General features: G+C 51.7%; 1 protein-coding gene across 1 annotated transcript in view; it reads right to left on the reverse strand.

The window, feature by feature from the left end:
• The window catches only part of MYH10 (myosin heavy chain 10), a 120,156-nt gene that overhangs the window by 50,210 nt on the left and 53,543 nt on the right, over positions 1–16,403 (reverse strand). Inside the window, exons 7-14 of the mRNA XM_080827327.1 lie at positions 11,541–11,604; positions 9,814–9,912; positions 7,680–7,823; positions 7,341–7,436; positions 6,561–6,679; positions 5,840–5,992; positions 2,826–2,999; positions 55–228 (exon numbers count right to left, since the gene is read on the reverse strand). Coding sequence (XP_080683453.1) covers positions 55–228; positions 2,826–2,999; positions 5,840–5,992; positions 6,561–6,679; positions 7,341–7,436; positions 7,680–7,823; positions 9,814–9,912; positions 11,541–11,604 — 1,023 coding nt within the window. The remainder of the gene's footprint in view (positions 1–54; positions 229–2,825; positions 3,000–5,839; positions 5,993–6,560; positions 6,680–7,340; positions 7,437–7,679; positions 7,824–9,813; positions 9,913–11,540; positions 11,605–16,403) is intronic.

Here is a 16,403-nt window from a genome sequence, read left to right on the forward strand (position 1 = left end):
CACGGCCGTCCCCGGCGTCGGGGACACGGCAGGATCTGCCGGCGCGGCCCGTACCTTGCCCGCGTAGTGTATGATGCAGAAGTCTGCTTTGTCCTTCAGCTGCCGTGGCTTCTGGAACTTGGAGTGGGAGCCTTGCTCCTGAACCAGCTTCTCCACGAAGGTTTTGTCCGTGGCCTTCGGGAACCAGCACTCTTCATCCAGAAGGGCCAGCACACCGGGGGGGTTCGCCTGGTGACGAGAGGCAGTCACTGAGGGACCCCAGCAAGGACCGGGAGCTGGGGCTGCAGAGCGGGACGCTGACTGCATTCAGGGGCTGGCTGGGGACAGGACCCTAAAACCTCCACCAGAACAAAGTGTGGTTGCTGGGGAGGGGGGGTGTGCATGAGAAAGGGGAATTTTTAGTATATGTGCTGCCGAAGCGAGCACGAGAAAGGGGAATTTTTAAAAATGAAAGAAAACCAGAATAAAAGCACCCCTCAGCTGGGTGGAACGCTTCCGACACCTTACACCCTAAGTGATTGCAGTTCCTGTTTAAGGGACCATGAAATAAGATGCGTCCCCTCACGCTTGGCCAACAGTGGAACCAGAATCCAGGAGAGAATATGAAAGTTGAAAGTTGGGGTGAGGATCCATCAGCTAAGCGTTCGGGTTTTTTCCGGCCAACACTCGCAAGCCAGGCTGTTTTGTTTTGTGGGGCTGGGTCCCTGCAGAAAGGCCCAGAAAGCACGGGAGAAAGTGGACCCGTGCCGCCTGCGGGGGGGGGGGGGGGCACGTCCCTGCCCGGGAGGACCAGGACATGTGAGCAGGCGGCAGACTTGAGAGCATGAGGACACCATTGAACCCGGCCCAGGCCACTGGACTGCAGGGCCCGCGAGTTACGGCTCGATACAGAAAAAGAGCGCAGAGCCCGTGCAGGGACTTCTCTTCGGAGGCAAATGGCGCATGCGTGACTGCGACACAAACACTTAAATTGTCAAGGACTAGGTCACTGCATCTGGGTCAGCCCTCACGGTCACCCCACAAGTACGGCCAGTCGGTGGGACAAGCCTCCGGGTGCGCCTACGAAACTGGCCGTCTTCTTGAGCTCATGCGGCCCCGGCGTCCACGAGGGAAAGACCAGCTCTACACAAACATTGCTTAATGCACTGAGGAGTCAGCAGGACCATGAGCTGGAAGGCCACGGCCGCACCGCACGCCAGCAGGCAGAAGCTGCGGGGGGTGGGGGTGGGGGTGTCCCTGCGATGAGCCCCCGGCAGCCAACTGCTCTAGGGCTCCTCCACCTACAAGAACCCACGGGCTTAGAGTAGCTCAAAGAGCGATGATCAGAGGTGGGCAGAACTAGGTGCCCGCCAAGCCGCCGAGGTTACAGAGGTAGGTCACTCAACAGGCCCCACTCACCAGACTCTGAAGATCCGTATCACACTAATGAGGGCTCATCCGTCTTTCTAGCACGATTCTTACATTTTAATACCTTCCAATGAAAATATTCTTAAGTTCTGAAATAGGATCCTGAATGTAATTTAACCTTTTCTAAATGGCTCAGTGACAGTGTCATTATGAATGTTCCCAGTTGGGTCTTTGTATTTTTGCTACTTCATTCTTCAATGTCAAGCTGTGTTGGTGTGTCTCCTTTCCCGGGGGATTTCTGCAGAGCTGTAAGTCTGGGACAAGGTGTCTATCTGAGGCCGCAGGCTGTATGGGGGTGGGAGGGGGGCAGGTCCGTAAGTGCCTCGCTGAGCTTCCCTTCCTGACCTCCAGGGAATAGAACCAAGTCATTAATATTTGCTTGGGATCATAAGTGAATAAGTTCTATGTGGTCTGATGTATTTCTTTTCTTTTCTTTTTTTAAAGGTTTTATTTGAGAGAGAGAAACAGAGGGAGAGGGAGAAGCAGGCTCCCCGCTGAGCAGGGAGCTTGATGCAGGACTCGATCCCAGAACCCTGGGATCATAACCTGAAGCTGAAGGCAGGTGCTTAGTGACTGAGTCCCCCAGGCTCCTCAGTCCTGTGTATTTTTGCGTTAACACTAAACCAAAGGGGAATGAACGCCTGATGCTTGCTAAGAGTGCCGTAAAAAGTACACCTGCCCAGGGGCACCTGCCCAGTGAAGCCTTCGGCTTCAGGTCATACCTCAGGGTCCCGGGATTGAGTCCCGAGTCGGGCTCCCTGCTCAGTGGGGAGTCTGCTTCTCCCTCCCCCTCTGCTGCCCCCCCCTGCGCTCTCTCTCTCTCAAATAAACTAAAAAAAAAAAAAAACAAAAAAAACCCAAAAAACGTGTGCCCAAAAAACCCCCGAAACTTCAAATTAGGGGAAAAAAAAGAGAGAGAGAAAACCAAAACGCTGCCGAAATAAGAACAGCTTTATGCTCCCAAGGACAGTGATGTGAAAAATGAGCCTGGATGCCATGTCCTGCTGCTGGCCGAGGGCGGTGGCCTGTGTAGCCCTGGCAGGTGCGTGTAGTGGGGGTCGGGGGGCTGAGTAGGGAGGGGTCGGGGAAGGTGCCTCACCAGCGGTCTGCAAGCAGCAGGCTCCCACACACAGGGGCTGAGGGAGGGCCCCCCTGGCCACATGCTTGCTTTTTAAATAGTTCTTTTTATCAAAGTATCACCTTCCTACATCTTTTATGTTAAAAAAATGTCTTAAGACTGATTCGGCTGGGGCGGGGGCTGGGGGCCGGCTCTGTCGGCGGAGGAAGTGACTTAATCTCGGGGTTGTGGGTTCAGAGCCCCACGCTGGGCGTGGAGCCTACTTAAGACAAGGAAAAAGACCACTTGGGGGACGAGCGGCGGCAGCGCCTGGAAGCCCCGCGCGGGGCCGCGGCCTTACGGGTCTCTCGATGAGGTCGATGCAGGGCTGCAGGTCGAGGCCGAAGTCGATGAAGCTCCACTCGATGCCCTCGCGCTGGTACTCCTCCTGCTCCAGCACGAACATGGTGTGGTTGAACAGCTGCTGTAGCTTCTCGTTGGTGTAGTTGATGCACAGCTGCTCGAACGAGTTCAGCTGCGGGCAGCCACCGGGCAGGGCGAGAACAGGACCCGTCAGCCTCCGGGGAACCCGCACGATGCCCGCCACTCGACTCACCCCACGCGATCGGCAGTCCCCGTGGCCCAGGCTGGGGACGTCAGCGACACGCGCCAAGGAAGGAAACTGAAGGCCCTGAGCTCGGTGCGCGATGCGCGTGACCGACGCGTACGACAGCCCCGCGCCTGCTGCTGAATGGTCCGGGACAGAAGCAGAGGGAGAAGCGAGGAAAGAAGAGGGAAAAGGGAGGAAAAGCAGGAGGCCGCGTGGGGTGCGCAGCTCTCGGCCGTGAGCGGGGAGACCGTGGCGCGCTTCCTGTCCCCTTTCTCCTCAGCCACGGGCTCTGTGGCCGCTGCAGGAAAGTCCTCTTGGCCTCAGGGGTGGCTGCTGAGATCCCGCTCAGGCCCCACACGAGCCCTCCGCACGAGGGAGGCTCCAGGCCGCCTCTCCGCGCGTTCCCTTCCCTTAGCAGTGTCCCTGCTGGGTGGTGACAGAGGATGACCACGCTCACGGCGGTGAGCCCGGAGACGTGTACATACGTCGCCGTCCCCGTTCAGCCTGCTGTGTTCACTGTACTTCCGCAGAAATGATGCTAGGGTGCTGCCCTCAGCCTGAGTGGCTTCCCCGTGCGACAGACACTGCTGTTTCCTCCTGTCAAGCCTGCCCACTTCTCTACTGGACTGCTGATGGGGTGGAGGGCTGGAATGGGGAAGGGTGGAGGGCTGGAGGGGTGGGAGGGTGCAGGGGAGGAGGGGTGCAGGGGTAGAGGGGTGGAGAGGCAGAAGGGTGGAGGGCTGGAAGGGTCTAACTTTCCCAAGCAATCACCTTACATAGAAGTTCTCAACCTTCGTTCCCTCCTCCATGCTGTCCCCGCGTAGCAGGTGCCCATGAATAATGTCTTTCATTAGAAAAAGGGATCTTCAGTTAGGGAACGTGTAATCCTTCTCCGAGGAACAGATTTAGAGTCTTTGGAAGCCGTTCCAACCCTCCCCCCTCGGGGTGCTCTTCTGTTTCCCAACGAGGTCGTGCTCGGAGGGCGGACGGCCTGCGAACGGCAGTGGGGTCTGGGGACAGAGGCCAGCCCACTGGGGCCGACTTACACGGAGGCGCATGCATTGAGGATGAGAAATCTGACTGCCCGGTTTGGCCTGGGCAGTTCTGTGGCACGGCACTTCGTCAAAAAGGACGTTTCTACTTCTTTCCCGTGGAGCTGCCAACGGTACTTTTCTATCATCCATTCCCACAGTAGTAACGCACGGCACAGAAGGACGGACGGACAAAGAGCTGTGTTGAGAGGTCTCACGTCGCCCGCTTCTCCAGACCCTTCCAGAGAGGTCTGTGCACCCAGATGTGTGAGTGTCACCTTGACTTTAAACTTGCCACTGTGTCTTGACATCTTTCCACAGATCGGTACTTTACTGTATGGAGATGCTGGGATTCAGTGACTCAGTTTCCTAACGGTGGACATTAAGGCCTTTTCCGTTCTCTCCCCAGGACAAAGAATGCTTGCTAAATAATCCTGCCTTTCTAGCTTTTTTATATTTTTCTACTATCTGTCTATTCATAGGTCAAAACAGCCCTTTTTCAAGTCCTGAAGTTTTACTGTGTTTTCTATCTTTTTAATATCCTTTTCATTTTCCAGAATTTTACCATTATTTTTCATTAATTCACTTGTCAAAAACGCCCATCCATGAGTTTTGAACACATATTGAGAGATAAAGTGGGGGAAATTCACACCTTCATGGTGCGGGCTTTTCCCATCCGAGAACAAGGCGTGTTTTCCCGTTTGTTCTTCTGTTTCTCATGGGAGCACTGGGAGGGCGCCTTCCGCTAAACTGTGCCTAATTCTTCTTAAATGGATTCTTCAGAATCTCATGTTTTTGTTGCAGTTGGCACTGGGGATATTTTCTTTCATTGTGTCTCCTGACTGTATACGGGAAAGTGACAGATTTTTTTTTTTTTAATGTGACATGTAGCGGGCCACCGTCCACGATTTCTCAAGTATTTTTTTTTTTTTTTTTTTTTTTTACAGATCAGTCCCTATTAGCGCAGTCTCTCCCAGCGGCAGCTCAGCGGTAAGACTGCTTGGACCGCCAACACTCAGATCTTATCAGGAGAGACAGAGCATTTTAAAGTTCCTTTTCAAGCAAGACGGCTCACCACCCAGTCACGCCCAAGGGGTAACACTGATCCCCAAAGTGTGCGATTCAAAATTTGTACCTGAGCATCCAAGAGACACGTTTTTAGGAGATCAAAACTACCGTCCTTCTTGCAAAACTATCACAGACGTGGGTCTCCACACCCGGGAGGGACGGATGCCGAGTGTGTGGATGAACCCAGTCAGAGCGACAGTGAGACAGACAGATAGCACCGTCAGATGCTGTGGCCGGATCTCTGGGACACAGAGCACGATCGTTCCGTGGTTCCTCGTCTGTGTCTGCTCCTCCTCGTCCCTCCCGGCAGCTGTGGTCTGAGCCACGCTGGCTTTCTAGCAGTTTCTAACACTTGGTGATTCTCTCCCCTACAAGACCACTGGGCTCGCTCTCATCATACTGGGGGCTTCTCCTCCTCCAAGGGTCCTCCCCTATTAACTGCCGAGACCCCTCCCGGGACTCTGCTTCTCAAGCGGTGCCCCCTCTCCCTCTGCCCCCCACTTCTTCCTCACAGCACCCCTGCTGGACTTGGCTAGAAAGGCAGGGACTGCACCAGGGTCACAGGGGCCGGCATGAACACAGACTCAAAGAGGAACAGATAGGACAGCAGGGGGAGGGGAGGAAAGAGCGAGAGAGACAGAGAGATGGAGAGACAGAGAGACATACCTCAAATATCTCGAATCCAGCGATATCCAGGATTCCGATGAAGGATGCGCCCTGACGCTTGGTTCTGTCCAGAGCTTTGTTGATCCGGTGAACGAGCCAGCGGAAGAGCCGCTCGTACGTCGCTTTTGCCAAGGCCTCTACCGCAAAATCCGCCTGTGATTAGATGACACCGACCTTTAATTCCGGAAGCGATCTCAACAACGCAGTACTAGGGTCACCTGGAGTTTCACGGGCTCCCCAAACCCAAGAGCATTTGCTACAGAATCCCTTCGCACTTTCCAGTAGCACTGGGGGGTTTCGGTACGATGAAACTGGCGATAACCGGTTTTGGGGATGGGCGAAGGTGCCCAGGAATAAAGAAAGCCTTCACGATGCCCACAGGGGTCTGCGCAGCGTATTGGCCCCCGTCTGAAAGGAGCCGGCCATGAAATGGGTGTATCCGACCCCCAAAATCTTGGCGCTGGGCCACCCGCACGAGGACCGGGGAGCTGCGTGGCCCCACTGTGGCCGGTCCCCCGAGGCGGACGACCTGTTCCCCCGGGGAACCCAAAGGTGACATTTCACATTTGCTTTTTAAACAGTCCCTTAAAAATGTTTCTGAAAAAGAGGAAAGGGTACGAGAGCAGGACGATACATGGCACCAAGGAACACCCGCGATCAGGAAGGTCTCAGGGTGACGGTGCGTCGTTCAAACAGACACTTGCCCACAGCGGGAGCTCACCTGCTCCTTGGTCTGGGCTTTCTGCACGTAGTCTCGGCCGACCTTGATCCGGGGCGTGAGGATGGCCCGGGTAAACTCCATCACGTTCATCCCAAGCAGATGGCAGAGCTTCTGTGCAACTAGGGCGTGACAAGTCTCCTAAGTACGAAACCTTCACCTGGGCCTAATCGCGACCTGCTCAGTAAGAAGCCTTATCCGGACATGGGATGAGCAAGGCTTCGGGAAGGACAAGGTTCCGGTCCGTGTCCTTTCCAGGGAATCCCCCTCAGTCCGAGACAGGCCGCAGATCCTTACTCTGGGCCGTTTAACTAAGTCCCAGAGTCTCGGAACCCACGGAGGATGCCCAGGCTTAAGACTGTGTTTAACATGTCAAAGCTGGGAGATCTCATTGTAAAATCTAGATTTCCTTGAAAAATATCAATATTTGGCAACACGGGGCCTCTCTTCCCGGCAAGGGAACAACGGGCCAGAACTTGTACCTACAGCCCCGTTCAGATGAGCCACGTGGGGTCTGTGGTGTATGCTGTCCCTGCCCCAGTCCTCTACATACCCCCCCGCCCTCCACCCAGGGCTGGGACAGCGTGTCTGCCACCACCCTGGCTCGTTCCTCACTCAGGGACTCACTGGGCGGATGCTCCACTCCAGACAGCTCCGAGGAGCGCCGCACGAGCTCCTTCCCACACACACCGCCCACGCGCCCGGAGGACAGCACGACAAACCACACGACACGGCGTCCCAACAGCAACACGACAGAAACAAAACCCGCACCGGTCCGCGTACCTGTATTTTCCGGCATGGACGCTTGATCCGTATTCCGCTCCTTTTTGAAAGAAATATTTCCGAACTGTAGCACCGAAGACACTACTTTAAGCATTGCTTTATATGGACGTAAAAAGAAAAAAAAATTATTGCTTCAAAATGGGCAGAGACATATTCTCATTTATTTTGTGCTAAAAATCAGCTGCACAGAACTCTTCGGCAACATGGGTCCCGCAGGGAATTTGTAGGATCGGGGTGGTTCCTGTGATTCACGGGGTTGTGTTCTGGGCTACGTCCCTCACCCCACCGTGGGTATGTCTCATCGAAGGGGCGGCAGCCTGGCAGGGAAAGCCCACATACACAGAATCTCCTCGTGAGAGAAGCCCATGATGTGCATCGCCTCCATGGTCTCCTGGAAGTTATCCTTGTCTTGCTGTCCCGGGATGGGGATGTAGCCGTTGGAGAGGAATCTGTAGTTATTAAACCCTTCGAGGAGCAAATCCGCTGCAAAGAAAGAGAATGGGATATGGTGTACGTCCCCCGCCCGGCCCCAAGGAGCCCGGGGCCGATCGCAGGGAGCGATGGCTCGTGTCCTCCCCACCAACACACACACTTCCTGCCATGCTTTTTCTCTCTTCGTAGATGCATTTCAAAACCACACAGTTGGGGCACCTGGGGAGCTCAGTTGTTAAGCGTCTGCCTTAGGCTCAGGTTATGCTCTTGGGGTCCTGGGATCGAGTCCTGCCTTGGGCTCCCTGCTCTGCTGGGAAGCCTGCTTCTCCCTCTCCCACTCCCCCTGCTTGTGTTCTCTCTCTCGCTGTGTCTCCCTGTGTCAAATAAATAAAATCTTAAAACAAAACACATGGTTTTCCATCATCTACATCAGAGAGGGAAAATGAGGGGGTCAGCTAAAAATTGCAACTGGGAGTTTTGGGGACGGTGGTTTACAGGCTCTATGAAATCGGCAGCCGGAAGTGATGCCTGTCCGTACCTTCCACGTGTGGACGACGGACAGGCCCTGCCAGCGCCCTAAAACCCTTTCTCCAAGCCATCTGTCTGGCAGTAAGTTTGCCTTTGCGAGTGCCACACAACCTGTGTATACAACACACTGTTCGGACGGCCTCTGCGTCCATCCCTTGCGTTTTAGGGACCGTGGGTCAGAACGGAACGCTTCCTTTCGAGAAGCGTGTTCCTCGAGAGGCGGGTGTTTCTCAGGGGGGATCGGAACAGACGGGCTCCTGAGCCCCACACTACACGTTCCCACGTGCTCTCCTGCAGACTTTCTGCCAAGCAGACTCTTTTTGGCTCATTTTTTTCCCCTGCAGGTCTCACTCTCGTTTCTGGGCTGAACACTTTCGCAGGTGTGTGTGGTTAGCAAGCACCTGGGCCCTGGGTGATAGGCGGAGTATGAGGCCCACGTCCGTGGGGATCCCTGGATAACACACGTAATGGTCACATGGAAGGAGCCCTGAATTCGAGACGCAGAAGAAATCAGAAGCTGTACATCCTCCGTCACCCTCAAAGACCCCTGATCCAGCAAGCTTCTGACCGCGAACTTGGCCCCCACCTGGTCCCAGAGTTTCCAGTCCTCAGGCTTCGAGATAAAATAAATAAAAGTCTACTATAAGTTCCTTCTAGTACTTGCGGAAGCATACGTACGTGTTCAGTTGTAAACCTGGGAATAAAAATATTTACTGAATGTGATTTTATTTTTTCTTACTTTTTATCCTTACAAATGAAACAGAACTTGAAAAAAAATCCTTCGTCTAATTTAAAGCTTCTAATTTTGAATCTTTATTCATCTGAGAGAGAAAGAGAGAGCATAAGCAGGGGGAGGGGTGGAGGGAGAGGGAGAAGCAGGCTCCCTGCTGAGTAAGGAGCCCGTTTCGGGACTTGATCCCAGGACCCCAGGATCATGACCTGAGCCGAAGGCAGATGCTTAACCAACTGAGCCACGCAGGCACCCCTAAAACTTCTTTTAAAGAAAAAAACACAGAAGATAAGATAACATCGCCCACAGAACTGCCACTTAAGATCGAGTATCTCTCCCACGGCATGGAAGTTCAGTCTCGTTTCCATTCTGGTGTGTGTACAAAATGCCAGTGAACCCCGGAATAAGACGGGGCACACACGGGCTCTTCTAGCAGAGGCCAGTTCTGTGAGTGTGTGCTCTCTTCCTTGGGATTTCCTCAGCGTTTCCTTCTCTAGTTTGCTTTATCGTGAGAATAGCACATATAACGTGCAAAACACATGTTAATGGCCTGGTTGTCGGAAAGCCTTCTCGTCAGCAGTTGGCTACAGGTAGTTAGGCTGTGATGGAGTCACAAGCTACTCGTGAATTTGTGACGATGGGGGGGTGTGGTGCCTCCAGCCCCGTATTGATCAAGGGCCGGCTGTACCATTTCCCCAAAACGTTTGCTCTCTTTCAAAAAAAACTTAATATATAAAACCATATTCCAATGAATAGAAAATAGTGAGAAACTTTGTAACTTACACTTTAGGTGTTCTCCTGCTCCGGACAATAACTGGTAAAAGATATGAAAAGTACGCTCATCTTTTGCTTGACGAACAGCGCGAGATTTTTCCAGAAGGTCTGAGCGAAGACGGTTAAGGATCGCATCGCAGAGGTGGCCAGCCCTCTCTCAGTGTCTACACAAATTTACGTTGTACAACATTTTCTCGGGTATCTGTTAGCCCTCCTGCGATGAACCATTCTGAACGATTACAACTTGTGAGTGAAAAAGGAGTCCCTCGCTCATCTGCAAGGATCGCGGAGGGAGGGAGCTCGAAGGTCAGGGGGCTGCCCTCGCCCCACTCTGCCCCAACGGCCCCGAATCTGGGTTATATTCAAGGAACACAGCACCAAACCAGGAACTCTAAGAAGTGTCTATGAAAGGAAGTCGAGCGGCTGGAAGCAGGAAAAGTCTTCCAGCAGTTTATACAATCTCAGCAACAAGGGAACCAAGGCACAAAGGGGATTAAAATAACAGTGGCAGAGTCAGGAATCACAGCTTGGTTGGACCCCACAACGCACGCGCTTGACCCCCGTCCCCTCCCGAGAGCCACTCTTGGAAAGCCTCACGCCGGGGGTGGGGGACGGGGGGATGGGGGTGGTCCCTTGACAGCCACAGTCTTGCACGGACTTTCCAAACACCTGAGACAGCCCTGACCCGATCAGCCACTGGCCCGCTCTCCCTCCTTCTCCAGAGCCGGCTGGGAGCAACCCCACCCGGGGTTCCCACTCGGCACCTGCCACCCGGACCATGGCACACCTGCCTGGGCGCCCGGGGCACGGATCTGGGACTTCACCAAGTGAATTAATTCTGTATATGCCATACAGCTAGACTTTCCATTAGATCACCCCAAACACAGCCTCCACATTTGGCAGAACATACGTTCGCACGAATGCCTTAGCAGACCGATGCGAAGAAACTCCAGATCCGTCCCCGTCATTTCGCAAGCGATTTTTGTGTTTTCGGGCTCTGAGCGTATTCAGAGACGTAAGCCACAATTCTGAATTATTGGGAAAATTTTGATCTCTCCCTTACCTGAGGGATTGAAACATTGTATTTCTATCATGGGATCTCTGATACTTGCCAGAAGGAGCAGAGAATTGTCGCCTGGATCCTTCCTAACCGGCATATCATCATTCAGAATCATCTGTATTATTGCTTTACTCAAATTGATTCTATACTGAGTTACCGCTCCTGAAGGCCGCTCTATGCCTGTGACATTTCCTCGGACGATACTACGTAGTTGACATTTGGTTTTTCCTCTGGTTTTCTCCTGAACACTCACTGAAATGACTTGAACTCTGCATGTTGATGGGGCTTATTTTGGGGGGGCACATGCCCATCCCACGGACACCAGGAGCAGACAGTCAAAAGAGGCCACCCAACACCCAGCTGCAGAGTGGTTCTGTAGGATGGCATGCACCCGAGTGCACCGTAGCAGCATTTCCTGGTTCACGAGCAGGCAGTCGTCAGCTCGGGGGGACTCTCCACGGCCCCGGCCATATGAACAGGGCAGGACCCGGTGTTCAAATAACCACCACCAGCAAAACAACACCTGGGGGTTAACACTGAGTGCCTGAGTCACGACCTCTTCAGGCTTCCGTCCAATCATCCGGGTGACCGGAGGGACATCACAGGGGCTCGCCCCAAGGCTGGCCAGAGAGGGCATCACTCCTGAGTTTGGAGGATGCCGTTACGAAAAGGATACACGTTTCAATGTTGGCCCCAACGATGTACCCAGTGACATCAAAGTTGATCCGAATAAACTTGCCCTGAAAAGAAACCACAACAATTAAAAATAAGTAAGGACAAAAAATAAATAAATAAGGACACAGAGGATATAAACCAATAAAGTGACAAACCACTGCGCCCTGCCAAGTATCCATGAGTTGCTTACAAAAATGGGTTGTAAATGTCACCCCAAAGAGAAAGGGAAGGAAAATTTCTCCAAATTTCTGTAAATTTCCCCAAAGTAGCAATAGGATGGGTTACCTTCCTGGGCTGTAATATAATAAAAATGAGACCCTAATCATTTCGAACTTAAAAAAAAATTCTTCTACATAATGAGATAAGATTTCACAGCATTAAAGGAACACTGTATCTGGCCCTATCATGACAGGCTTGAAAAAAAATGGAATAATATAATTTCCTAGGAAAATGGAAATCTATTCAAGGAAAAAAAAAAAAGAAAACTTGAATAGATCATAATCATTAAAAATGAAATATAATTACTTCTTCTAAAATGATGGATTGGCCTGATGAAACAGTTTTGCAAATTCCTAAGAAAAATTTAATGGTCTGACTATATATAACTGTTCTACAGAAACAGAAAATAGTGATTATTTCACTGTTCATTTCATGAAGTTATCGTAATCCTGAATACCAAAACCGGTGAAGTGATCATAAAAATGAGAAAGCAAATAAATACAAGTATCTCATGAATTAAATGTTTTGCAAAACCACAAACCTGACAAATGGCGACAAATGGTTTATTTCCTGGCCTCTATGCTTGCTCATTACAGAACGGTCAAGGGACTGATGGGCTTTCCTTGGGGAATTGGACAAGCTGATTCAAAGATTTACAGGGAAACGGAAAGGACCCAAAATGTCACAACAATGCTGAGAAAGAGTAGCAGAGCCTCAAGGACTCACACCACTGGATTTCGAAAAGCTGTAAGTTCATTAGGACAGGTTGGTATTGGTAGGTCCATATAGAGATACAGATCAGAGGATCAAAAGAGAGTCCAGAAACAGACCACGCACATACGGTCAATTCGCCTTCAACAAAAGGTCCCAAGATAATTTAACAGAAAAAGGACCAAGCTTTTCACAAAACAGTGCCTGAAAAATACGCAAAATGAAATCGAAAGAACCTAGACCCTTCCTCACACCATATAAAAAAGTTAACTCTTTAGAGTTTTAGCCCTAGAAGCGTGAGCTAAAGCCAGAAAACTTGCAAAGAAAACAGGAGAGAATCTTTATAATCGTAAAGTAGGAAAAAAAAAAAAACTTCTTAGAAAGAATGCAAAGAGATGAACATTTAGAGTTTATCAATTAGAATCTGATAAAGTGGATTTCATGAGAACCTTAAGCTTCTGTTTTTGGAAGACACCGTGAAGAAAACGAACAGGGAAACCACGGACTAGCAGACAATATCTGCAAAGTACCTACCTGGTAAAAGACTTATTCCCAGAACATATTAAAAAAAACTCTTACAATTCAAGAACAAGACAAGCCAAGAAAAACACCGGGTAAAATATCCAAAGAGATTATTTCATCAAAGACGACAGGTAAATAGTCAGTCGTACAGGAAAGGATGCTCAGTGCCATGAGTTATTAGAGAAACGCAGAATGAAATGAGCATAAAGAGACACTAGTACATACCCCGCCAAAACGGTCAACATTTTGAAGAAAGACCAGCAATGAGACGGAACAGCTAGAACTCTCCCACGACCCCGGCAGAAGACAAAATGGCACAGCCACGTTGGAAAAGTCTCGGGTTTCGTGTAAGTGAACCGTATGTTACCATAAGTGCCAGCGATCTCCCTCCTGGGGAGTCACCCAAGAGAAGCAAAAGCACGTGTCCACATCGAGACTTGCACGTGAATGTCCAAAGCCGCTTTATTCGCGATGGCCCTCCAAGGGCAACAACCCAAAATGCCCACCGGGTGGTGAACGGATGAAGAAACTGCGGTACGGTCACATGGTGGAATTTACTGAGTGATATAAAGGGACCAGAGAAACACCCACCAACGTGGATGGGTCCAAAAAACCCACAATGTTGTATGAAAGGAACCAGACACAAAACGCTACGTATTCTGAGATTCCATTTACCGGACGTCCTAAAAAACACAGACCACAGAGCCAAAAGTGATCAGGTTCTCAGGGCTGGGGCAGGCGGAGGGACCAGACGACATGAAGGTGAAAGGAAGGTTCCTGGAGTGAAGGAAACAGTCTCTCTGGGCCACGGGGTTGGCTTCACTATGAAACATATTTGTCTAGCCCCGTCTAACTGTACACTTAAAAGGGTGAATTTTACTGGAGGCAAGATTTAACTCAGCCTAATTTTTAAAAAAAATGTTTTATTTATTTGACAGAGAAAGATCACAAGTAGGCAGAGAGGCAGACAGAGAGAGAGAGAGAAGCAGACTCCCTGCTGAGCAAAGAGCCCGATGCAGGGCTTGATCCCAGGACCTGAGATCATGACCTGAGGCGAAGGCAGCGGCTTAACCCACTGAGCCACCCAGGCGCCCCAACTCAGCCTAATTTTTATAAATAAGGACATCTTAGGATCCCTTGGATAAACACCAACAAAAAATATAATTAAACATCATTCATAACAGATTACACACGTGGGCCTGCACTCTCTGCTGGGTGTCCAGTCCGCTCTCCCAGCCTCTTACACGCTACGCCCCTTCGTAACCCACATTTATTGCATAAATATGTGCTTTAAGTACAAAAACAGAGCCGTCAGTATTGGGATGCCACCACAAATTCTGGACAGTATGGGCTGAGTGATGGCCATACTGTTGACTTTTGAAACTAGAAACAAGGGGAGAATTCATTAAAATCAATACCTGATTACATTTTTTTGTTCAAGATGATGAGCGTTCATGAAGAACTCACCCAATTTTCCAATTTCGAAAACCGCAGACCGAGCTAGGAAAACAAGGTGCACCGGGAAGGCACGTGGGGCTCCTGGGGACGGGGGAGGTACCCTACCTCACGCGACCCGAAAGCCTCACTTTACATGAATCCTATGACCATGGCCTTGATAACCTAATGGCCCCTGCCCTCAATGGAAGTAGACGCAGGAGGTCGTGTTCTTTCGACGTCTGAAGCGTGCCGCGGCAGGGCACCTCTAGAGGGCCAGCAGGGGCCACGGGGACGCAGAGGAAGGCTTAGAGGAGTGCGACTCGAGCTGGGGGGCCTGACAGCTCATGAGCCGGCTGCCAGCTCAATGGTAACTAAAGGGAGGTTCTGCGCTCGCTCTCTTTAAGCTCTTGGAAACAGAACCACTGTGAGCGGCAGGAACCAGTGACACAGTGGGATTTGCCCTCTTGGCCACGAGAGAAACCATGCTGTGATTTTCGAGAGACAGAACCTTCTGCCTGGTGGTGACCCTTTTTTTAAGTGGCCCCTGTCGGCCCCTCTGGGGACAGCTGTTGCCCGAAATGAGAAACCCATTCTGGGAGCAATGAGCCGGCTTTCACCCAAGGCCAGGTGGTGGGTGTGCGTCTCTGAACTGTACCAGAAGCTTCTATCATGAGCAAAGCAGGTTGAAGGAAGGGGTCTCGTTCCTTAGAGAACAGATGTGAGGATTGTTGGGGTGACGCGGACGGACTAGAAGTACACGGACACCCCCAGGCTGGTGTGAACAAGGCACTAAGACTCTAGATGGGCCCAGAGGCCACGGGGTCTGTCGGGAAGGCAGCCTCGGGCTCCATGTGAAATGGCCATGTGCCTATTTCCCGCTGGAGGCCACCCTCGGTCTCTGACACAGTCACAGCTGCCCCCACAAGTCTTCAGTCGGGGGGACCCTACGGGACTGAGCAGGGACTGTGTTCGACTTTCTTACAAAACTGTTCCAAGGGCCTGCTTGCTAATGAAGGCCGGCGAGGACACAGGAGCGTGACCGAGCTCTCCTGACGCGAAAGTGCACGACACTGGGGACCGGCCGAGTGACTCTGCTTGGAGGGAAAATGCAGACTGGCCAAATGCAGAGAGGGATTCCTGACCAAAGCTCGCTGGTGGAAGACGGGCGCGCCCCTGCCGGTCAGAAACCGGGGCCCCTGCTTTCAGGGTTTCAGGACAAGAGCGTCACTTGACGTGAATCTCCATCTGGAATGCGTGTGGCTTCCCCAGAAACACAACGGGCCTAACTGGGAACGGCTCTTTCCTGAGGGTAAAGCTCTCCTCGGAGTCCCCTCTAACACGAACCAGATGCCCGCATCTCTAAAAGAAAAGATTTTCAGGAAATGACTCATCTCTACAAGATCAAAGGAATGGCAGCCAATGGATCTGAAAGCCTGCGGAGTTGATGGTTTCAAATACTTTCACCGCAAGCCCGTGTCCTAGACAAAACGACTCTACACGGCTCCGCTGTACACGCTGCGTGCTTCTCGGTGGCACCTTTCCCTCCCAGCCCGACGCGAGACGCCGCTCCAGGCCCCAAACCCTCTGTTCCCCAAGGGCCTGGCTCGCGCAGTACACCCCGAGCTCAACGGCACAGTGAAGTTAAGACCCAGATGAAGGTGGGCTCCACCAGCAAGAGTGGAGGGAACTATGTTGTAACATAAATATGTGCCTACTGTATACTTACACGCTGTAACATAAATATGCACCTACTGTATACTTACACGCTGTAACATAAATGTGCGCCTACTGTATACTTACATGCTCTAACGTAAATATGCACCTACTGTATACTTACATGTGTGAGGCACGGTGTCAGGGACTAAGGATCCAGAGAGCAGGGAGATGGGCCTGACTGTGAGAGGCGTCACACACCAGCAGGACAGGGGAGCGCTCACTCACAGACTGTGAGGAAAGGCAAGAGGACGCCATGCAC

The sequence above is a fragment of the Martes martes genome, assembly GCF_963455335.1.
Source record: "Martes martes genome assembly, chromosome: 16".
Lineage (NCBI taxonomy): Eukaryota > Metazoa > Chordata > Mammalia > Carnivora > Mustelidae > Martes > Martes martes.